Below are 24,694 nucleotides of genomic sequence, written 5' to 3'. Positions count from 1 at the left end.
GACACTGGATGAAATATATTTAATTTAGGCTTAATGCCGGACAGAGATTGCATTTTAGTGTGCACCCCCGCCGCCACCTCCTCAAAAGTGTCAAATTGGCATTGAATCATGACTGGGACTGTATCTCTGACTGTATCTTTATCTGTGCGCGATCGCCGGGCCATCAAATAGCCATTAAACAGTAGACCATTATCCTAGCTGATGGGGAATGATACCACAAAGGATCTCCGATCCCGGGCCGCAGGCGATCGTGTGGTGCAGTCGATGATCGAGGATCGGCACATAAATTATCACTTGGTTGTGGGTACGACAAAGTTGTTTATAGGGGGTTAAGTGTGGAATGGTGATGCGTAGAAGGTAATCCACTGAGGAAAAAATCAAGCGTAAATTTCTTAACTTGTATTTAGATGGCACTTTTATTCAAATACTTTGTTCTGTGTAGCGTTGTGCAAGCAGGATACTTTCCGTGAATAGAATAGTACTCCCCTAAATGTTTGAAATCCCTCCTTTGTGCGATCTGAGTTGACAGTTTTATTGTGTCGCCTTTCTGAATTAATTGAGTCGCCCCTCGGTTCCAAATGAAGTCGTTGTCGCGTTTCCGAGGAATGCGGTGAGGATGGGATGCCCTGCTCCGCCGTGGAGAGAACCCCTGCGGGAAGAGATGGGCTCGGAGGACCACACATCGCGTTGGAGACACACGCAGCTCTAGAAACGAACCCAAAAAAAAAGCACATGCCCCTAACAAATTGCTTCTTCTCTACTTAAATAATAAACGGCCTGCGGGCGAGAGCCGTTGCCAATTAATTATAATTGATTGGCGATATTAACGGAAATTATGATGATTATGATTATTCGCTGGAAATGCACCCGCAGATACGTTACCTACACACGTAGATACGTTTTTCTGTTGAAAGATATAACGACGATATAAGTCGCATAGAAAGCTGAAAACTATGCGGATGATGTATGATAAACGACTTAATTGTTTCTTTTTTTTCAGCTCGCCATTGGCATCGAATACATTAAATGATAGATGTGAATGCTGAATGAACAAATTTGCTGGACTGTAGAGAACATTTTAAATTTGGTAAGCGCAAATAACAATAATTAAATTTACGTTACAGAACGTTTGTTTGGTGCGGTCACATTGCTTGTTATCGATTCCTTCAATTGTCACCCTGAATCAACCTGAATTTCTATTGTAATTTTGGGACTTGTCAAGCAGTTTTCTCGAGGACTCTAGTGGAAAAGTATGAGTCGTCTGCGGCCGCATAGGGAATATTCTCGGAACGCCCTGCGTTCGCGTTCCCGTTCTCGATCCAGTTCTCGATCCCGACCCACCCGTTCGGATACCATTTTCGCAGACAGGTCGCGATTGCAGCGACGTTCGGGTCGGGCTCCCAGCGCCTGGGACATTCCGCCGGAGGGATATGAGCAGGTGACTCCGCAGCAGTACAAGGCCATGCAGGCCAGCGGGCAGATTGCCTCGCGGATTGCGCCGGATGCCATGCCCACGGGTGAATCCGCGGCAATTGCGATGATCACCAGACAAGCTCGCCGGCTGTATGTGGGCAACATACCATTTGGAGTGACGGAGGAGGAAATGATGGAGTTCTTCAATCAACAGCTCATGGCGCTGGGACTCGAGGGTGCACTGTATTTGGATGGCAAGGCTGTGCTGTCCTGTCAAACGAATCTGGAGAAGAACTTTGCCTTCCTGGAATTTCGCTCCATGGACGAGGCCACCCAGGCCTTGAACTTCGATGGCATTATCTTTCGCGGCCAGATCTTGAAGATCCGCAGGCCACACGACTATCAGCCGGTGCCCTCGATTCGTGTTTCTAACATGGAGAGCTATAGGTCATTTAGGCTGCCGGCCACCACCACCACCAATCCTCCGATTTCCACTATGGCCGTGTCCTCGATTGTCCCCGATTCGCCCAATAAGATCTACGTAGGTGGCCTGCCCACCTGCCTGGATCAGGACCAGATCAAGGATCTGCTGCAGTCCTTCGGCGAACTGAAGGGCCTCAATCTGGTGAAGGACATCAACACAAGCCTGAGCAAGGGATTCGCCTTCTTCGAGTACTTCGATCCTTCGGTCACTGATCACGCCATAGCTGGCTTGCATGGCATGCAGTTGGGCGATCGCAGGCTGGTTGTCCAGCGATCCATTCCCGGCGGAAAGAACGGGCTCTCCGGACAACAGCCCATTGTGCAGGTGCCGGGAATATCCACACTCCTAGACCCCGGCTCACCCACCGAGATTCTCTGCCTGCTGAACATGGTGTTGCCGGAGGAGTTGCTGGACAACGAGGAGTTCGAGGACATTCGCACGGACATCAAGCAGGAGTGCGCCAAGTACGGAGACGTTCGGAGCATCAAGATCCCACGCCCCGTTGGCCAATTCCCGAAGCGTGGCTGTGGCAAGGTCTTTGTCCAGTTCGAGTCCGTGGAGGATTCGCAGAAGGCCCTGAAGGCGTTGAGTGGCCGCAAGTTCAGCGGGCGCATCGTGATGACCTCGTTCTACGATCCCGACAAGTATCTGCAGGATGATCTCCAATAAAATCTAAACCATAAATATTATAAACAATATACATATCTCTGTACAAGTATTTAATAAGCCGATATCTCCAACTTGTCGCTGCTAGTCAGTTCATCTCGACAGCTGTTGAATCGGTGAGCTGATGTGGCCAAGGCCAGGAGCGTTGAGGAAGTTAATACCCAGATCTCGACTCGTGTTGTTGTGATATCTTCTGCTTAATGCCGAAGAAATCGCTTTAAGTAATCTGGGGCCGGAATGTGGGGACACGCCTCCGCGCCCCTAAAGAACGATGGCAGGCAGGGATTCAATTAGGCAGACCCACTTAAGCTGCAATCCTTAAAGCTGCTCAAAATCCGACACCTCCTGCAGCAGCTCCTCCTTTGCTCCTCCTGCGATTCCAGTTCCCCTGGAAGAGTCGGCGCAAAGCTCTTGCTTAATTAAAATTTTAAACTTTACGCTTTATCGCCGGCATTTCTCGGCATATTCACACCTACCCAGCTACCATCCTATCCTCTTATTACGATGCCCAGGTAATGCCTTAATGCCTTTTCAATGGGGAAGCTTCTCTTCGGCTGCTTATCTCGCCGCACGGTTGCATTTTCTCAGGTTTCACGTTTCGAGGGGCTTGGGGCATCGCATTCGCCTGGGGTCTTTTCTTATCTCAAAGTTTGGTCATTTGGTGGACAGAAGATCATCAATACTCGTACGCGTAATGAAATGCGTTCGCACACGGAGAGAAACGAGCTTCAGAGATGGGAAATGAAATATCAGAAACCGTTTATTCTCTATATGATAAAACCTTCTTCCGGATAAAGAGTAACAGCGCATTTCTCGCAGTGCCATGCTAAGAGCGTTGAAAGCCCATCTCCATCTGCAGACTGAGCGATTTATCAGTGGCAACGAAGACCAGAGCTAAACGCTTTATCGCACTGGAGGAGATTGTGCCAGGCAGCAGGATGGGCAAGAAGTTGAGCAGTTGAGAACTTGAGAGTGGACGTGGGGACGTGGGGACGTGGACCGTGGCCAGAAATTAATCCAACGCCTGGGACTTTTGTCATTCACCGGAGGAGGCGACGATCTGAAGGCGAGCCTTTCATTCCCGGGGGACACCGAAAAACTCGAAAAACTAAGAGACTTCTTTCGATGCCGCTGCGCTGTCCCATGAAAATCAATGCCTCGATGGGTAATTAATAAACGCCCATAAAGATGCGGATACAATAAAAATTCCAGACTTTCGAGGTGTGGCAGAGAGAGAGAGAGGAATCAACTCAAAAGGGTTTCTTTGATTGTGTAGTTTTTTCCTTCGTTGATTTTTATGAGCTGGCAGCTGCGCTTTGGGGATTAACTGGATTGACTTCTAATCTCGTCCAGCAACTTCCCTCTCCTCTCCACCCCCTTCTTTCGTTGGTGTCCGAGGTTAGGGTCTGGATGTTAGGTAATCGAAATTGAGCAATCAAAAGCCACAGTTGAGTGAACCCGAGCGACTAGAAAACCCTTCATCCCGGCGGCTTCTATGCATTTTTAATTGCATTCTCATCATTTCATTTGAATATGATGTAGTAGATAATCATTGGGCTCCTGCCAGAGCAACGCCTTCCTCCAAAATCGATTGTTAAACGACTCTTTTACCCATTTCACCTTCGTTGATTGCTCCCTTTGGTGGCTGGCAGAGAATCGAATCAGAAGCTAGTTCCTTCACTTATCGCATCCATCACTTGATTTGTGTCCCATCGAGTTATCCAACTTAATTAGTTGGATCTGCAGAACGTTGTGTTTCACTAATGATAGTTTAGGTGGCCGAGCGCAGTATAAATTTGCCAAAGATACCAAACTACAGATACTCTATTCAGATATCAGGGAATGCATAAAAATTTGTTCTTCTAATGATCGCGATAGGCATCTCGCATTTGTACGGATTTAATGAAGATATACGGAAAAGTTCAGAGACAAAGCTACGGACTTAATGAACTAAACTGCTGCAAATCAACGGCCAGAAGTTAATCTCTGAATTATTTAAAAATCAGGCGGGCAAAGGAGGCAGCTTCTTTTTTTTTATTCTGCTCAAAGGGCAGAAGACCGAATTCAATTAAGCAGAACCTGTTGCTTTGTTTGGTTTGCCCGCAATTCAATTCACATTTCCGGTGCCCGAAAAAATGTGAAAAAATAAGAAATGGAGAGGCGAACAAAACACGCAAATAAAATCAAATAAACAAATATTGTTGAGCAGCTCAGGCGAATCTGTAATTTCCCCTTCATAGTCGACAACAAAGGCTAAAAACAAATTACCAGCGAGAATAATTTCTCCGAAATTTCAACTGCAAGGCAAGGGTGGCTGGGGTTTTTGGGTAGTTTGATGGTGGGATGGTATTCTCCGCCCAACCATATCCTGTCACTGCCATTTCCATACCCATTCTGAATCCCAATCCCGCTCCAGAGTTCCAGAGTTCCACGCCGCTTCGTTAATGGCAGCGCAATTAATTCGAGCAAATCGTCTGTGAACCCTTTTTATGACCTCTAGGACTCCCCGGAACATCCCGTCTCGTTCGCAGATAAAAATTCATTAAACGACATCATTGGAGAGCTTTGTTTCGCTTTGAACTGTTTGCCCGGCGATAATAAATGCGGAATAGGAGCGCAAATGCCGAAAAAAGCGTTCTTTAAATGCTTTGGAGTTTTCCCTTTTCCGGCGCCGCGAAAATTGTTTCGGTTTTATTTGCGTAAGTCGTTCCACTGCTTAAAATAGAACATAAAGCAAAGGAAATACACCTGGCGCTTCTAAATATAAAAGGTTTTTCTAGGGTGAGCCAGGGCTTTACCTTCAGTTCTACACTGATAAACAAGCAAGTGATTATCTTAGCAAAATTACATTATTAACCACTTCTATTGGTCTTATTGTGTTGCTTTGAAAGGTGAAATATTTCCTACATCGACAGGCAAAACCATTCATCTGAGTTACCTCGTTTTCAGGGGCATAAATCTAGCTGCCTCATCCTGCAGAGTTACATTGAACTAGTTCTCCTCATCCCCTAACACCATTAAACTAACCCATTAGCTGGCTATTCAACTGGCTGGAGCACAATGTTACAAGATAATTCCGCTGATCTATTACGCGGCTCAAGAGCCATTTGTCTCTCTAAACTCTTACACAATTCCAAAACCAAGTCTCGATTCCCGAATCCCGAATCCGAGACGCGAGTTCGAAGAACCCATTTGTGGACACCCTACGGCGCCGAAAGGAAAAACAATGGAAAAGCGGTGAAGCGGTGGGCATCCGAATGGGTTTTTCCCGAGTTTTCCGAGGGACCAGCGCGAATATAACCTGCGACCTGAGCGCACTTAATGAGGGTCATAAAATCAAGCGCCAGGCCTTTAAGAAAAACAGGCTCAGAGACGAGCGGATAAACCGAAACTAAAGCAAGAGCAACCTGAGAACCTGAGGTGTAACAGGTGAGTCGGCAATGAAATCATAATGCAGATTATCCCGAGCAACCAGAACGAGGAAGTCGCCCAAAAGGACATCCAAGTGACCCAGAGAGAGCTGGCGATTTGAGGCAGCATTTAACCATTACTTTTCGAGCATTTGCTTTGATACTGTGCCGCAAAACCTTTTAAATCGTTTGTTTTCCTGCTTTTCTTGCTCTGCACTCGAATGCAAATGCGTGTCAACTTTGACCCCAAGTGAAGCCGAATCACATAATCCCCAAGAAGCGACCAGATGTGGAGCAACAATAAGAGCAGCGAGCAACGAGACAATGGGGAAAAAACACAATTTAAGCTGCTCGAAAATGCCCGACTTTTTCGACTGGCCCGGCATATAATCCAAACTAAATGTCCGACTTAATTTTGTTGTTCAACTGTCCTTCTTGTCGTGTGCACTGCGAGAAAGATGCACGAAAAATGTGCAGGGTTCAGAAGCCAAATGTTTTCTTTGCAAAGTATTATTAGTTTTCAATAAGTGCGTTTTAATCGGCACACTTTCCAACATCAGTGTGTTGATTTTGAATATTTTCCTGGCCATTTTTGTCCACATTTTCGCTGCTCGATATACGACACAATATTATGCTTGTCGAATATCAATATTTATGTTTCCCCTTAAGGTTATATTTTGTGAGTACCTGTCGTCGTTTCGTCGATGACTGACAACTTGTTGTGAATCGTGTTGATGATAGTGGAGTGAACTTATAAGCGTAAGTGCAGATTACATACCTCCATACCTGTGGCGCAACCGAATGGTTCACTGACCTTCCGCGTTTCTATTCAGGACGACTTCCACGGACTTTGTCCATGTTTGTGTATTGCTTTTTTTTTGCCGTGTAATGCTGTGAATGCTGTATAAATGCCGTGAACTTCGGGGTCCGCCCACTGATGAATGCCCGCTGCTCCGGGAGTCATCTTCATTCTCTGCTGGCGAGCATTTGTCCTGGCGTTTGTTTGGTATGCTGCTGCAGTGCCACTCCCCCTGCCGGCCTGCGCTGCCCGCCGCCCCCTTTTCGGCTGTCGACATCCACACAATTCAACTTTTGATACTCATCTGAATTTGCATTATTTTCTTCTCTGCTGCTGCTGCTGTGTTTGCGTTGCTGCTGATTTTAATCTTTCAACTGCTCTCTGCTTTGCTTTGCCTTGTGCCCTGCTTTATTTAGTTTGGAATCTTTTTTGCTACAGAGAACCAGCTCACCTTACCGGTGATTTGCTGGTGATATGTACCTGCACCTGCCGCCCTTCTGCCGTCCAGGTGAACAGGTTTCCTTTCCTTTGTTTGTCGCGCTCTGCAGGCTCCAACGCACTCGCCACTTCACTCCACTCCACTCCACTTCACTCTGGATTCGCTTTTTCCCATTTTCCCCGGCGGTCTTCATTCATTCCATTCGAATGAAGAGGCGAGGGCAGAAAAAAGTATCCTAATTGGTATTAAAATTGACGTTATTTTTTCCAACCATTCCTGTCCATTGTGATTCGATGCCTTAATAGCTTGAATGGTGCCGCATTTGTCTTCTGGCCTCCGCTTGCGCACTTTATTCAGATTGCATTCATGCAGCGGGTTTGTTGGCAAGTTGAGAGTCTTATTACGGCCAAATTTTGGGGCACTTTGGCCCAACCGAATTTCTCAGATGGTAGCGAGATTAAAATCGAAAGATAAACATGATCTCGATGCCATGCCCTTTAGATCCCACTCGGCGATGTGACCATTGCATTCTGTTTGATTTTCCCGTGTTTTTGTTTCCTTTTTTATCATTTAATTTTTTCGTTACCTGATTTTCATCTTTTGTTTGGCGCTCGGGCGTAGTGCCATGGGCGTTGTTGCTGGGAAGTTATGGAAAAAAATTGAAACTCTGCAGGATTAAATTTAAATGTGGCCACTTACACGTAATTAAGTTCACAGCACTTTATTTAAATGTGTATTAAGCCATTTTTCGCAGCACCGATATGCAAAAATAATTAAGCCGGTAATATAATTTTATTAAAGCTTAAATGAATGTGTACAAAAATTTGCTGCATCGATTGCACGGCAATTAAACAAAATCTTTTAAAGTCCTTTAAAATGGTCCTTAAGTTTCGGCGTGTCGCAATGGCATAGGTCAGTTCCAATAAGAAAATTTAAGTTAACAGCGCGCTACTCCGAAAACTGTTACAGGTTGCGTACTTTTCCTTCTGTGGATGGTATAACTCCGAATTAATATTTCCGTTTACGTAGTCGGTATGTTTATAACTATTTCAAATTTATCAACTAACATATACATATGATTTCATGGGGTTTCGATTCACTGATTGCCTTTCCAAATTTTTTACATCTCTTTTTTTGATAACACACAATTTCCCTATGATAACATTCAATTGGGTTCCACTGAGATGTTTCTCGGAACGTATGTTACGGTCTGCTGTGGACAGTGGACGATGTGGACTGAGTGAGCGAGTTGTTGATTCTAATTCTGTCTGCTTTTGTTTGTGGAAGTCATTCGAAATGTGTGTCATTTTGTGGCATATGTAAAAGTAATTTTTATGCTAATCTAATGTAAACGCAATGTGATCTTTTACTAAACTATGAACAAATTAAGGCAAGTGCAATTCTTGATTTTAATAATTTATTTTATTATATACAGTTCCATTTAGTTACATCTTAGTACATAAATATAAATATTCCATTAAAATAAGCCAAAGGAGGGATTAAAGATTCAAGGAAAAAACATTTCCGTAAATATAAATCAATTCCTGCGTATTTCTGAGCAAACTGGTTTTGTTTTGGCAGCAAAAACAAGGCTCAAACTTTGGGTAACAAGATCAAGTAACTTATTGGTCCGCAGAAAAACTCCTTTGGGAATCGCATTGAATGTTAACATAGCTTCCACATGCTCTCTCGCGGAGGCGGCGCATGCGCACTGAGCGCACTGTTAACATGCCATCCACAGGCGAGCAATGCGATCCACACGCGATGCAGTCGCCGACTCGATTCATAAATTGCGTTTAGTATTGCCGAGAGTTTCAAGCGTTGTGGTACTCGAATTCGAAATCGCAAGACGCGCGGCTGTTGCGTTTAAATCGTTGTGTTCGTTCGAAAATGCTTTTGTGGCAAGAAGTGCTAGAAATCGAGTCCCGCAGTCGGTAGTCAATCCAAAAAGTGACCGAGCGAGCCTGGTGCCCAACAAGATCCCAGTTCGTCGCGAGTTCCAGCAACATCGTGAGAGAAACACAGGGTAGCAAGCCGAGTAATTGAATCCCTGGATATCTGGACATCGAAAGTCGCATAATCGCAGTATACTGAAGTTGGTGTTGCCGTGAAATGTTGCTGCTGCAACTGCCGCAGATCCGTGTGGCACAGTGTCAGTGATTGAGAATTATAAGCGCTGAGTTTTGAAGGTACTGCAGCATGACGCCAAGCGGATTACACACAAGGATTAAATAACAAAGTAATTTGCATAACTCTTATCTGGAAAGTAAATTCGAATCATGACAGCGAACTAGGCACAAGTTTATGCACGAATATCGGATCCCCAAGGATCCTGCGCGAGCGGAGCGGATGTCCGTTCATGTCCATGTTGCGAGTCAATGAAACTTTTAATTGTGCACGCGTGCCCCGCCCCCCACCTCTCGCATTTCCAACCCCCTTTGGCCCACACCTGTTCGCCGGGGGCTGCGTGCCCGTCAGCCCCGCCCCTTGGGGGCTCATGTTCATGTTTCCCGCATATTTGTCATGGACATCGCCTGGATGAATGCATGACTGGGTGAATAATCTCCCGGGGGTGAAGTGGGGAGCACGGGAGGCGGTGGAGCAGCTGGGGATCCCCGGGGAACAGGCACAAAAGTGCAACCATCAAGCCAACACACACTTTAAACTTGTGCTAGTGAGAAATCGTTTTGGGCAGAAGCGAGCAAACTAAATTCAACTTTTCATAAAGTTGTGCAAGAAATAAAGCTGCGCTATTTAAAACTTTTGGACATATTCTGCTTGGCTGGGGGGAAGTTTTTGCCTAGAAGTTGGTGCAATATTTTGGGCACCATTAGTGGCTAATTTTTTAAGTCAGTATTCTTTAAATTTATTCAAAGCCTAAACTTATAAGAACAATCGAATGGATAACTCAATTCTTATTCAATTATCTCCTACTCCTGATTTTTCCAACCAGTTGGCTGCGCTAACTTTATTAACCAGCAAGTGGAATTTCAGATTGTTCCACCCTTAAGCTCCCTTGGCCAAATCTCAACTTATTTTCAATTATCATGTCATCTGGTGGCAAGCCACTTGCCCCTCAGCTCTTCATCCCCTTTTCCCTTTTCCACTCGCCACCCACCAACTGCACTTGAACTCCACGTTGGTAATTCGGAAAATCCCCTCGCCAAAAAGCGACCAGGACAGAATTTACTATCGCCGCCAACGCCAATTGAAGCACTTGTCCACGCTCGCCGACCTCCAATCCACCCACCCACCCTTCCCCTTTTCCTCCCCCTCCCGCGGGCTTTTCCCAGCTCCACCCGCTTTTTCGCCCGCTTCCTTCTTTCTCTCGTTATGTTTTTTGCGGTCAGTTGAGGCCGCGTGCCGAGTTCCCATTGTATGTGTGTTTTTCGTGTTTACATTTTTTTGTTGCCGGATACCCAGCGTTTTTGGAATTTGGGGCATATCCTGACAAGGACAACTGAGACAAAAATGATATGCAAAAAAAAGAGTTAATGGGAAGTTGAGAAGCTACAGCTTTTATAATAATCTTTATCTCAGAATTTACTGAACTCACTTTGAAGTGAAATGATACATGATTGAAAGAAAAACATTTCAGATTGGCAAGCACTCAGTACTGGGTATTGTATAGTCGCGACACACCACCCACTTATGCTTGGGAAAGGACATGGATCCTTGGGCCAAGCGTGTGTGTCCGTGAGTCAAAGAACAGCGGCAAAAAACAGCGCAAAACGATGGAGCAGCAACAGAGAGTGAGGTGAAGGAGCAAAGGACACCGCCAAGTTGACCTCGCGTCGCCTGCAGCGTTAATTTATAATTTACTCTCGGCTCACTGAAATCGCCTAGCACCCCAAACCACGCCCAGAACCCACCGCCCCCCGTCCCCCGCCCACTCCTTGGAGCGCTCCCTCCTTTATTATTATTACTTCTGTGCGTTTCCACGCGCTTTTCCCAGCCCGACAGCCCGACCGCAGAAAAGGTCCTTTTGCCCCATCATCATCTACCAACGTTTTTGCCACTTTTGACTTTTTTACATTTGCCGACGGGTCTGAAGTTTGTTTCTTCTTTTCCACCGCTATTATTGTAGCCTCTGCCGTGTTTTCCCGCTCCTCGTTGTTGTTGTGTCCCTTGAATTTTGTGGCTAAAAAGGAGGAGGATAACCAAATCTGCTCTCAAATTCAGCGTTCTCATCCCGGTATTTTGGCCTTTTCAACTACTCATTGTTTGTTGTCTGCCTGTGTTTTTAGTGCCTTAATTTGGCTGTTTGTCTGTGTTTTTTGGGGATATTTTTTTGGTTGCTTTTAGCCACGCTCCTCCTGTTTGAAATATTCTTGACTTTTGGCCCCGCGACTGTTGCGCGTCTCACTTTCTCCACTTTTGCAGACATTTTTTTGCCCTCGTTGGTTTGTTGTTTTAATTAATTTGTAAATTTACTCGCCCAGATTAAAGCAAAGCAGAAGCAAATTAGCCAGACACTTCGCCAACAAAAATGCAGATGGACGGCAGATGTCATTTGCTTAAAAAAGAGAAGAAAATTCTTTGGTGGGCAGGGGCAAACCAAAGTGGGGCATTGCGGACATAAAAAACCAAAGTTGTGGAGGGAGTTTGGAATTTTACCACTTTGGATTAGTTTTCTCTGATTGCAGAGAGCTTAAATATTTAAAAAAAAAGAGCACTCGCGCTATTAAAAATGCTAGTAATTGAGTAAATAAAACAAATGCAAATGAGGCAGAAAGCCATAAATATAACCTCTAACAGGGATGGCAATCATAAAAAACAACTAAACAATACATGTGAAAATTAATAATGGCAATGCAAATAGTGTGCAGTCAAGTTTTTGCTCAACAAATCCTGATTCTTTCTGGTAACGATTTTTTAAATACTATTTGATTGAATGACAGTTAAATTCCAAAGGTAAAATTTAATTGGCACCTTGTTGAAAACAAATCATATTCACTCTGTTCGTCAACCATATTTGCGAACCTCGAGTTCCCTAGACAAACAGTGTATTAAATTTGTATTTGTGTTTACTTTTAAGTTAGGGGCGTCTATCAAATTTCCCTGTCAATCTCGGCTTTCATCCGCAGAACTGCGGGCCTCATCTTTCCTGGGCAAGTCTCGAAGTCTCGCAGTCTTGAAGTCTCGAAGTTTGCCAATAATAATAATTTAATTTCCAGCCGCCGAAGTGGAGTCACTCGAGAAAAACACTTCTGTGGAAAACTCGGTGAGCAGGCACATTCGCCCAGCGGCCATTTAATTGCTGCTCCAAAGCTGCAAAGCGAAGAACAAAGGCTGAATCATTTTATATGCAGTACAAATAAGGAGAATTATTTTTGTAGCTGCTTTTTAGCCGGGGCATTTGCTTAAAGTATTTAACTTGGGTTTAACCGCAATGGCAAAACTTTGTCCTGGTCGTATTGACACATTTGTTTGGCAGCATGAAGTCGGCCAATAAAATTGCTTGCGGTGTCTTTGAGCCGAGCCAACAACGAATTTCAAATTAAATAAACAGGAAAAAAGTGCGGAAAACTCCCAAATGTGCAATTAAAAAATTTTACAGTCATAACTTTTTATTATGGAACATAATTCAGACTTTTTATGCGAGCGGAGCAAAATGGGAGGGCGTCACCGACTCCACTGCGCGTGTTTAATTTCGTTCTTCGTCCTGTTTTACCAATAAATTTTCTTCCCTTTCGCACGCAATTTCCTCACTTCAACTTTTCTCCACTTTCTCCCTGCTGCTCGCCCTAAATTTTTCCATTTTTTTTTTCCTTTTTGGATATATAATTGCATTAAAGCCAACCGAACTGGCCGCACTTTTATGTGTCTGTTCCATCAGTTTTGGGTGGCAACAAATTCTCGGCTTGTTTACGTTTCAAACTACCAAAAGTTTCAGTTTCTAACTATAGATTTTAATCACGACACGAGGCGGTTCGTTTCATATTTTTTATTGGACCTAAATGTCGACACGTGGATACTTTTTTTTTAGATGCCTTTTAATTGGAGTTTTGCTGCGCATTTTTATGATGCACATGGTTAGGCGAATGATTAACGTGCGGATAAAAAATGGGAGCACACACATCTTAAATTACCATCTCGTACTAGCCTGTGTGTACATAATTTAAAATCTGCTTTTATATTGCCCTCTATACTTTAAAGCACGGAGTTCAGCTCTGCGCCATTTGTTTGCCAACTTTAAACTAGAAACTAAAGTTTCATAATACCCTCATTTTTCATGTGGGGCACATTAACCCACACCCATTAAGCTGTCCGACAGCCAATAATTGTCGCTCCAACTAAATAATGCATAAATAATGCAGCAGGGATAACAAACTCAAACGGGATCAGGATCGAGGGGAGCGGCTTTATATATACAGCATGTATGTGTATATGGGATATATTAACCCGTTCGGGGCCAAAGGGGTGGCTTTTCGACATGTTAGTGGATTTGTTGGCCAACAAAGTGAGAAAACCGCAACGGAGCGGCATAAAAAATGCATAAAACGAGGACAGAATAAAGTCATAAAGTAAAAATTGCAGACAGGCGGGGAAAAAGGAGCGTCCTGTGGGGGGAAAAGCGGAAAAGGGGCAGAAAAGGGGCAGAAAAGGGGGAAAAGTGAGTCTCTCTGAGTTGCCGTTGTTGTGCGGCATGGGTCTTGTTTGAGGTTTCAATAGGTCATAATTCACGCCTAGTCGCCGCTTTCCTCTTCCCCCGTCGCGTCGAGTTTCCCTGTCGTTGGGCGCCTTGAAAAAGGCTCAGGAGTAAACTAAGTGGGCGGGGCGTGGCAAGGGGCGAACGTGTGGGTGTTCTGCTGGCGCCACATACACTCTCGTAAAAAGAGAAGAAGAACAGAAACACGTGTGTGCACAACCAATATGCGCTGGCAGAACAGGTCGGGTTACTGTCTATACATCATGATCCCTACACAAGACTGCACTGTGGTCTCAGGAATAGCAAAATGTGCCATGTTTTTCTACAGATAAGATTACTTTTTACTATAATTAACATTATTATGTACTGAGCATAGTTCATGTTTTTAAGAACTTTTTGTAAGCTGCCTTAATAGAGACATCCTAGCTGAACTTTATATGTTATACAAATTAATGTGATGCCTTTCCTTCCAGTCCACATTAGTGCATTGTGCAAATTGGTTTTGGTCGCTGGTGTCGTGTTTGTTTTTACATTAGTTGCGGTCTGTCTCCGGCTGGCCACTTTGTGAAAAATGGAAAATGGGGGAGGCAATGGCAATGGCAATAGAGATGTGGAAAAGCTGTGGCAGGGGGGCTGGCCTGATGCCTGGTTTTGTCTGCTTTATGACTGCTAACGATGAAAAATGTTTGCGTTGTGCGTGTCGCAGCGCCTGCTGAGTTTTCCCCTCTCCCCCGCGCTTTTCCAACCACCCTCTCCGCACCTCTTTGCATGCGTGTTCCTTTGTGCATACGTCGTGGTGGCACTTAGGACGAAAAAAATACAAAAAAAAAAGCATACATGACACAAAGTAAGTAGGCTTGCTGCAAAGCCGAAATTAGAATGCCCTTACAAGCTAACTAGTTGTTCTGCAGAAATCTTTGGCTCTGTAATATGTTTGTACCAGTGCTCATAGTCAGTTCAGTTGATTTAAAATTAAAGATATATTTGTGGGCCATGCTTCTGAAAACATTGTAAGGGCTGCCAGAGTTGTTCATCCTGTCACGGTCTTATTTCAAACTAAAGTACCCTCAGCTCACACCTTATCCCTTTGGCCGGAGCCATAGTTAATCCCCGGTGGGGGCGGCAGTGGGTGTGGTCGTGGGGCTGTCGCCCGCAGGTAATCGCAGCGAGGGGCAAGTGGCAAATGGACGGGGTCCCAGTCAATGGCACTTTCAGTTATGGCCATTAAGTGGCCCCCAGTTCCAAGTGGTCTGCGTCTGCCTCCTTTTTGAAGCCTCCACTTTCTTCTACTTGCTCTACACAGATAAAAGAGGGGGTTTACTATTCATAGTCATAGTCCCCATCGCTCACGTGTTTCAACTGATAACGATATAGCGTAGCTGCTCATTTTTATTTTCGGTGTATTTGGCGGTGCTTACGCAATGCGACCCTCACCCTCAAGGGTTTAACCCCCTTAATAATTAAGATCGCGTGCTGAACTTAGTCCGCTTAACTAACTTTGCATTAGTGGGTAGAAATTAAAATTCAGCGGACTGTCGCAGATAGCCGTTCATATATCAAAAAGTGTTTTATTTGCTAATGCTAAGCCTTTGGCGTAGACCAAGTGATGGAAAATGGGCTCTCCTTCTTGGGGTTTTAGTAAAAGCATTTAGGAATAGTAAGAAATGTGATAAATGGCCTGATAAACTTTGGCTTTTAAGTGAGTTTTCGGATTTAATGGAAGGAAAACTCACAACTCGTTTATCAATTATTACAAAAATAGACATATTTTAAAGCCATATATGGAGAGCCAAACGAACGTGAAACCAAATCTCAGCCAATTATGCAACTGCATCTCAGCTACAACGTGTGGTAATTAAAAAATAATAAAAGCAATGATAAAATAAATAAAATGCAAAGATAAGGAGCAAAGAAATCCAATTAATTTCACACAGAAGCCAATTAAGTTGACAGGCCAAAAGGAGCGGGGGGCGGAGTGGCGCGAAAAAGGTGAATAAATCTGTTGCTCTTCTCACCTGAGCAAATACGCGAAATCACACACAATCGCACACAATCACACACCTAGACCGCCAATTAACACACTCGCAGGAAAAGCGGAAGTCGAAGGGAAAACGCGCAAAAGAGATGGCATGCGCGTAGGCAGGAAAACCGCACAATGCAAACGCAGCGAGACTTCCGGTTCTCCTTCAAAAAGTCAAGCCAGTGCCAAGGATGCTTCTTCCTGTGTCATTGGCTTAACTATTCTAGGTATGAACTAACCAAACAAGAACTAAAATATATAAAAATCAGAAGCCTGATTCCTTCAATCCTTTGGCTGGATAACAAAGTAGCTGAAAAATGGCAAGAAAATTGTTAGCATGAATAAAGAGTGGGGCACACATGAAAATAATTTTCCGAGCATTTGTTATCCATGTGAAATGGGCCAAGGATACGCGGCGACCTCCTCGGAGTCTGTGTGCTGCTGCTCATGTATTGGTTGGATTACTTTGTACATGTGTGCGTACATGTCGCGCTCCACAGCAAAATCCCAGGAGTTTATAGGCGCTGTGTACTGATTCCACCCTACAAATGTGTTCGACACTCGGAGTTTATCAGACTATTTATACTTCGCTACTTTAAAAGGATGAGCATATGTGCTGTTTATCTATCTGTTTTTATTTATTTAATAAAACAATATATGCAGAATTCTCGCATATAAGCATAGTTTCCAATATTAAAGGGTAAATATGGCAGTGCAGATTTTATCTCAATCTTTTTTACTCCGTCCTTTCAGTTTGTTATAAATATGCGTTTTTAGTACATGGGAAAAAGTGAATTGTAAACAGGCTTAAAGTGGAGTAACATGGATGGAGGATTTGCCTCCTTTAAATAAACAATTTTTTTTTTGTCATGGATGTAGTATTACCCACATGGATATATATAGTATATTTTATGACCCAGTGTATGTGTGTGTGTGGAAAATTGTTGACATTGAAATTTTACGAGCTTGGCAATGGTATTGTCTCTGCTCAGGGGAATCTGTATACATTTTTATAAACCCATTCTTATCCACGATTCCCCACCATGCTTTGGCTTTTTGCTTTTAATTAAAAATATATGTTAGCCAATAAAAACACAATTTTTGTTACTCGGATACACAGGAGAAATGCCAACCATTTGTTTTTTTCCCTGGCGATTTCGACTGGTTGAAATTTGATTACCTGAATTCTGTTTGATTTGGATTTGGGCTAAGTACTCAACGCATTGTTTAAACATGAAACTGTTGACTTAAAACTTGTTTTTAATTTATCTATGGCAGCACGTAAACAAAAGCAATATTTTTGCAAAACAATATTGTCTTTTGCCTTTTCACAGACAGTGTAAGTGCAATTAGTTGTGAAAACACATAAAATTTCAGATTACAAGTGGAATATATATTGTTTTATTGTTTTTACTGACCAGCATGGTCTGAAACATTTAATTAAGAGCTTAAGAAAAATGTGCAATTATTGCACTGCAATCCGTCGCTGGTAGAAGTCAGAGCAATAAAATATTAAACTCTATTATTTAAACTACCAGCCGGGGACGAACTCCTCGCCACTTCCCATGGGAATTCTCAAGGGGCGAGAGCAAAGTTTGTAGGAGTGAAAACTCTTTGTCGAGTGCAAGGAAAACAAGAAACAAAAAGCTCCCGGAGACGTGAAACTCGAGCCGAGAAACGACATTCCCTCCTTGAACGAACGGAGATTGCAACGCGAAGCCGGCTAAAATAGAAGTAACATTCTATTATTAACAACGCCACTCGTTCCTGCCACTTCATAAACAGCAGCAGACTGCCAAGAGCCGAGAATGAGAAGAGCAATATGAAACAATGGCAGCAACAATGGATGATGGCTTGGCTAGGAGATGGAAATGGAGATGGAGAGACTGAAAAAGTGGGGGACCAAAGGAGACCGGGACGGACACGGACTGTGAGGAGTCTCACAGACAGGACAACAACGTGACGACGTCGTCATCGCCAACAAAGTGTTGACATCTTTTTGCCCATTCATTGTGTGTCCCAGTCCATCCATCTGCCCCATCGGGCAACAATCCTTGACTAACGCTATTCGTCCTTTTTAATTAATTTCATTTCACTTACTGTAGTCCCTCTGTCCTACGGCTTCCCTGCATCCTTTTCGGCTACACAGAGAGACCAGAAAGGCACTTTTCAGCTTGAAGCCCAGTATTCAAGTCAACAAACAGAACAAAACAAGTAATTCCCTAAATATAATATAAAATATGTATTGAGTGGATATATATTGTGTGCTTTATTTGTTTGTAATTGGGGATAAGTATATTGTCCTCCGTGTGTATGGAGCACGCTATATCCTCAAGTTGTCAATGTGACATGGTCCAGTCGCACGCTGAACTCAATGGGAGGTCCTTAGGGGCTGGCTGGCATCCACTTCTCTGCCAGCAGAGGAGTTTTCTTCATAAATTTATAAGCGTCACGTTGCTGACACTCGCATATCTCACACACACTTTTTTCCCCTTCTTCCCTTCTCACCTGTGTACCCCAGATAGACAGACAGTCGGACAGACAGACAGACAAAAGAAAAGAGCGGTGAAGGCCTTTTGGAGCCTCACAGGATGCGGATGAGGATGAGGATTCAAGGAGGAATCAGCAGGGAGGATGGCACCCAATAAAGCTCAGTGGTGGGGAATGAAAAGGGAGAGCAAATCACTTATGCAAATTGGCTAAGAATTCTCGCAATGTTCACTCGGTTGTGTGGAATAAATGTTAACAAAAATCCCAGAGAAAATGTTTAGAAACGCAGGACCTTAACTAGATGTAAGTTTAAACAGACCTTTTAAAGATTTCAAAGGGAACTAAAAGCAGGCAGGAAATATTTATATTATAGACCGGTAGAACCCTTGTTCATATTTAGTTTTATGCTCCATGGTTGTATAAACAAGTCAGCTTGAGAAGGATAAGAGTGCGATAAGAGCCCGAGAAAAACTCCACTAATCTCTGGCACTCTGAACACCCCCTGCCCAGAAGATATGCAATCGTATATTATTTTCCGGGGAGTTTCCCGGACAACTTCGCACCTTGTGGCCATCCCGTACACCTGGCCATTATTTTTGCTGGGGCTGCAGAAGGGCCAAATTAAATAACCATGTGCTCTCCAGCTCCGGCTGAGTTATGGGCCCAGTTGCCGCCGTGTGGGAATGTCGAAAATTAGATTTTCCGGACAACAGGTTTCCATTATTGGTGCGCTCCTTCGCTTCGCATTTCGCCTTTCGCTTTGCATAATACAAAAATATTTTCTATTTGCCGTCATATTCCATTCGCTGGCTTAAAATGGGGTACACACACACACACACACACATACTCGTCTGGGGTCTCGAGTGGCAGCAATAGGCGCAGCATAAATAAGCAGGCTTTTCCGAGCAGGCCGGGCAGGTGGAAAACGGCTGGCCAGGTGGGTGGTGCCACTCGTCACTCACCCATTTCGCCATTCGCCGTTCGCCATTCGCCATGTGCCATTTGCCATTCATGCGTCGTCCTGGCCTCAGACATCATTCATACAAATGTCTGAGCCAGGACCTGCTACTTCTGCTTCGTCTTGGCCCTCGGATGATGCTCCCCCACTGGTTTCTTTATTATTTATGTTACCCATTCGACTTGTATCCTGCTTGTTGATTGCTTTGCCTACACGTGTAGTTTCCTTACTCGCTTACCCCATTCCAGTGGCTCCTCCTCCGCCTTTTTGGGGCTGAGAAAGGAGGTGGCAGTTGCTCCTTTGTTCGACTCGCCCCGTCGCGCTAATATTATGAATGGCATCTCATGCATTGTAGCCAGTTTTCCTCGTTCTCAGCTTCAGCTTCAGCTTCTGTTTTGCTGTTTTTCTGTTTCCATTGCTGCAGCTCCACGGGAAATTGTGGTCGCCCTCTCACCTGCGAGGCTCACTGAATACCAAAAGTACAGGAGCGAACTTAACAATTTGAAGTTAATTATCAAAAACATATGAAATTATTAATGTGAAATCACAGTTACAAACTACATACACATAATACTACAGTTTCGTAGTAATCTTAGTGATGAGAATATTTCGAGAGACATACTACACACTGATACCCTTTACACACCTTACCCTCTAAGATCACCCCTCGTCCTCAGCAATCCGCTCCTGCTTTTCGCTACCCGTAAAAGTGTCAATGTGTGTGTGTGTGTGTGTTCGTCCTTGCGTGCGGGCATGTGTGAGTGTTTATATTAGAGAAATGGTAAGCCCTTTTGGCCAAACAAAATGCTGCTAAATTGCCTCAAGAAGGCGAAGAATAGAGGCAAATAAAGTGGAGCACATAAGTAAGCCGCACACACGAAAGGGAAAGTCTCCGGAAAAGCCGAGGGAAAAGTGCCTGGGAAATTGGAACAGAGGAGCCAGATACTTAAATCTTAGCATTTGGCCAGCATTAAGTTGTGTATTTCACCTGGCCGAGAATTCAAGCGACGGGGAGTGCGTAGCTTTTCCCCCAAACCAACCACCCTGCAAACAATTCACTTTTCCTGTGCATTTCCATCTGGCTGGATCGGGGGCCATAAAAAATTGAGGTCAATTTGTTTTGGCATGTTGAAAGGTTGACAAAAGTGTACTTCCATATTCCATATTGCAACGGTTTGTGTTTGCCAGGGCAATGTAGCCGAAATGATGTTGCCCTGCCTGCTGCCACCGACATTGTTGTTAAATATAACAATATTTATTTATTTATTATTTACAGTGCCCTCGGCACAACTGCCAAGGTTGTGGGCCATCCACTCGCCGAGGCTCCCCAGTAATCCATCAGATACTCGTATTCTGCCCCAGGCCTTCTGGCCCAACACAGTCTGCTGCTTCTCCGTCTGGCACCTTAAATATTTAAGTCACTCTCGTGCCCCAAAAGGGGAGCGAAATCATTAAACTTATCGGGTTTCGGTGCTGGGCAGTTGCATTCCAAATGAGTGGGTGGAAACCAGGTGCGGGTGTGGCAGGATTTCTTGGGGGATACCTTTTGTGTTCCGCCTTTGGGGGGCGTGTCCGTAAAGTTTGTTCCCAACGCATTTCAATGAGGAGGCGTCGACGCACTGATCCAATTGGTTAGAGGTGAAAATTGGCCAGATCACAGCTGCAAAGTTTACTTGGAAGTTTACTTGTCCAGCTATTTAAAGAGTTTCAAAAGCTTGGGGAAAATACCAAGAATAGCTTGACTTTTTACAGCATTAGAAGGGAAAGTAACAACACTGAACAGATTCCACTGTATAATTAATAAAGCTCCATCAAACACATGGCAGTATGCAGATTTTTCTTGGAAACCCCCCTAAATCTAGTTCATACTATGCACTTTTCACCAACATCGAAATTTCCCGCAAAAGGCGAAAATCGGAGGGGCGAAACCACAACTCTACATGAATTTCTCCGATTAAATTTGCAATTCAATATTTTGTTGCTTTCTTCTCCGTTCCTGTTGTTCCAAATTGTGCATAAATGAAAACTAATTCGTGCAAATGTTTTTCCATTGTTTAAATTTTGGCATTTTCTATTTTCAGTGGCGAGTGTCAGCGGCAGCCAGCGATTGATGATGGAAAAATCGAACTGAATGCAGCGAATCGCAGAGCGCAGTAAACCCGAGTAAAAAGATGAGATTAAAAATGCAAACAGCTGCAGGAAAAAGCGAGAAAAACACGAAACCCCTGCCAGACCAAATGGGAAACTTATGAAAAGCACTGAAAAGCCGAATAAGAGCCGGGAAAAGCGCGAAACAGCGTCGCAAAAAAGGAAAATTAAAGCAACAATTACAGGGGAGAATTGGGGGCCAAGAACCCTAGAGAGCACACAAAAATAATAACAAACGGTCTTCAGGAAAAGTCGCGACTCCAAAACAACGCCAAAGCAAAGGATTCCCATTGAAAAACCCGCGAAAATGGATACATTTTCCGCTGCGGTTTTCCCCCGACAGCCGGTGGCTTTTCTCCTGGTCCTGACCACGGCGCTTTCCCTGGTCCAAGGTGAACAGCACCCCGCCACTGCAGACGAAGGTAGGTACCCAAACCCCAACCAAAACCCGGTCCAGTCCATATAATTTGGGGATACACACGGAACTCACGGAAGTGGCACGGCGTAAATAAATAAAAGGCATCGCAGAAACAACAAACAAACAACACATTTCGAATTGCGTGAAAACCTCAATTGAAATATAAACAGCGTAACCGCGGAAAACCAGTTGAAAATGTTTTGTATTTAATGCAGGGTTGCCACAACAACAAAGCGCCGAAAACAACCACAAGAATGAAAACCAATTCAGACATTAACACTTTCCACCGGCCAGTGCCATAAATTCCAATTAAAGCTAAAGAAAACATAGCCTCGAATTAAAAAGTAGAACTATGTGCAATTCGAGTCTAGGCAGGACATTGTTTTTAATTTTTAATGGAACTTTTCCAGAGTCGAGTGTACGACATGAGCCGCTCCCCCATAAAAAATTTAACATTTCAAATTGTTTTTTCTCCTCCCTTCCTGCATAATGACATTTCACGGACATCCAAATGAAATTAGAGTACATGTCAATAAGTTTGTTTATATAAATGGGGCATGGCCCGAACCGAAACCCAAACCCAAACCTCGGACCACGATTGCGTTTAGTTTTCCCATTTCCCATTTTCCATTTCCCAAACAGAGGCGTAACCCAGCGGAGCAAACATCTGGCGGGCAAAGCGAAACAGTCGGCATTGAGGGTTAATTGCACGGGGAAATGGGAAACAGGAAAATTTAATTTTTGACTTTCCGGATCTCGGGGATCACTGCTCGAGGAATAATGTCGCCCAGCGGGTGCCACTCAGTTGTGACTGCAGCTGCGATTGTAAATTGCAGTAATTACCAAAGTGTGACTATTCCGAAGTTGCAACTTCAAGGGGCAGCCCAATCAAACAACAAAAATGGGAGACATGCTTTGGGGGAAATGATCGCAAGCAGCTTTAATGTAAAAATGTAAACTAACTTATTTGCATTGCTCTCTATCTGCTCATCGAACCCCTGATTACATATGACTTCTTGGACTTGGAACATGTAACTTGTTGGATTGTTTTTGACAGCTCTTCCGCTTGATATGTGGCATGTGAAAGGTCAGAGTTGAACTTTTCCTCGCCCTTGTCACCCTCACCCCTCAGCACTTCGTCACCACACCCTCTGGTTTTTGGGCACCCCTCGTGATCGGGATCATCATTGTGTCTTTGTCAGCAGTGTCAAAGCCAAATGTGATTTAAACTCGATTATTCTCAATTATTTCGTTACATGCATTTCATTTCATTTCCAGTGACTCAAAACCAGCAGTAAAGAAAGAAAAAAAAACCACCCCTCGGAGCCAGAAAATTGTGCCTGGCTCGAATTATTTCATGTTTTTATTGGTACACTTGAGTGGATTTTGTCTGGGGACTCCTGCTTTCTCCGCCTTCGACGCGCTGCATTTGTTTGATTGAAATTGATTTTGTCTCGCCTGCGGGGATTTGTCGAAACGGAATGCCAGACTCCAGACCTCCAGACTGCAGATTCCCGATTCCAGACTCCAGACTCCAGTCTTTAGTCTCCAGAACCAGAACCAGTACCAGACCTTATAAAGCATTATTTTCAAGTACTTGCGCACTTGACTCACCCTGACTCCTTCAATAAAGATTAAATTCATGCCGAATGGCCGCTCATTCAGATACAGTGAAGCTGGGGAAAATGGAAGGAGGAGGTCCTAAGTGCTTTCAGATGCTGCCTCGTTATGGTAATCTGCTTGGTAATCCCCCCTCGTCCACGCAGTGTGACTTATTTATAACACCATTCGAAGTGATTACGATCTTAATTGTAAGTGATGCACTTGCTCACATGGATGTACTCCACTCCACTTACACTTCCACTCGTTCTATAGTTTTTCACCCCCTAGTTTACCAGAGGGTCACCACTGTGCCACACACACACACACACACAGTCGAAGTAGTGTCCCTTTTGCCACGCTGGCCATAAGGTTCATGCCCCTAACGAGGCTAGGTCTAATCAAATATGCAACCTTTTTTAGTCGGCTAAACTGATTTCATGGCTGCGATAAGCAAATATCTGCCATTCCCAACAAATTACTTGTTAACAAGTGCATTTTAATGTTCAGCTTTTTGGCCAAATTGTGGCTCACGTTTGTGTGTGTGTTTGTGCTATGTGATTTTATTTCCCCGTATGTTTTTGCGGATGGAGTGGCCACAACTGAAATTCATGTGGCCCATAAAAAAAACCGACTAAACACAAGCCTACCAAATGGCCAAAGCCCTCCACTTAACGTTTGTGAGTGTGTGTTTTGGCCAATTGGAACAGAAAATTGTGAAATGGTTTTTGTGCTCTGTGATTGCGGCCCTTTTTTTCCGGCTCTGCTACCCGATTTCAATGTAATTTGAACATGCAAACGGTATGCTTAACTGCAGTGCTGATTTGCTTCCAAAAAAAAAAGGGTGCTATAAATGAAATTGGAACTTAGAACATTGTTGCTACTCATTCCGTTTAATTTGGCATTTTTCAACAAGAATTCTAATTTAATTTTAAAGTCATGTAAAGCTTACCATTTACAAACGCCCCATAAAAAATTAGTTACACAGATAATGGCACATAAAAGGGTAATGTTGTGAACATGCTTTTTCATGGGTTGTCAATCAAAATGGGCGCTCAATCATAGTTCAGCATGTTAACTGGCGTTTTTTACATTTACCCCATGACACTTTGATTGCCCCTCGAATAATTGAAAATTTGATTCAATTTCTACAGCGTTTCATGGTTTACCCCGTTAAATTTTGACTTCGATTTCAAAG

The 24,694-nt window shown here is 43.9% G+C and overlaps 2 protein-coding genes across 2 annotated transcripts in view; both read left to right on the top strand.

Moving 5' to 3' along the window:
• The first annotated feature begins 1,176 nt into the window (after positions 1–1,176).
• LOC120446827 (splicing factor U2AF 50 kDa subunit) lies at positions 1,177–2,571 on the top strand. The gene has a single exon (XM_039628008.2). The coding sequence runs from the start codon at positions 1,253–1,255 to the stop codon at positions 2,564–2,566; it is 1,314 nt and encodes a 437-aa protein (XP_039483942.1). The 5' UTR covers positions 1,177–1,252; the 3' UTR covers positions 2,567–2,571.
• A 2,779-nt stretch (positions 2,572–5,350) lies between these two features.
• LOC120445396 overlaps positions 5,351–24,694 on the top strand; it is a 45,106-nt gene continuing 25,762 nt past the window's right edge. The window contains exons 1-3 of the mRNA XM_039625807.1: positions 5,351–5,454; positions 5,513–5,992; positions 21,413–21,901. Coding sequence (XP_039481741.1) covers positions 21,787–21,901 — 115 coding nt within the window. The 5' untranslated portion in view covers positions 5,351–5,454; positions 5,513–5,992; positions 21,413–21,786. The remainder of the gene's footprint in view (positions 5,455–5,512; positions 5,993–21,412; positions 21,902–24,694) is intronic.

Source organism: Drosophila santomea, chromosome 2R (genome assembly GCF_016746245.2).
Source record: "Drosophila santomea strain STO CAGO 1482 chromosome 2R, Prin_Dsan_1.1, whole genome shotgun sequence".
Taxonomy (NCBI): Eukaryota; Metazoa; Arthropoda; class Insecta; order Diptera; family Drosophilidae; genus Drosophila; species Drosophila santomea.
The sequence above is the reverse complement of the archived record's forward strand: the minus strand, read 5'-3'. Positions and strand labels throughout refer to the sequence as shown.

Coding starts and splice junctions, on each gene's coding strand:
- LOC120446827 (XM_039628008.2), top strand. CDS start 1,253: ATGAGTCGTCTGCGGCCGCATAGGGAATATTCTCGGAACGCCCTGCGT.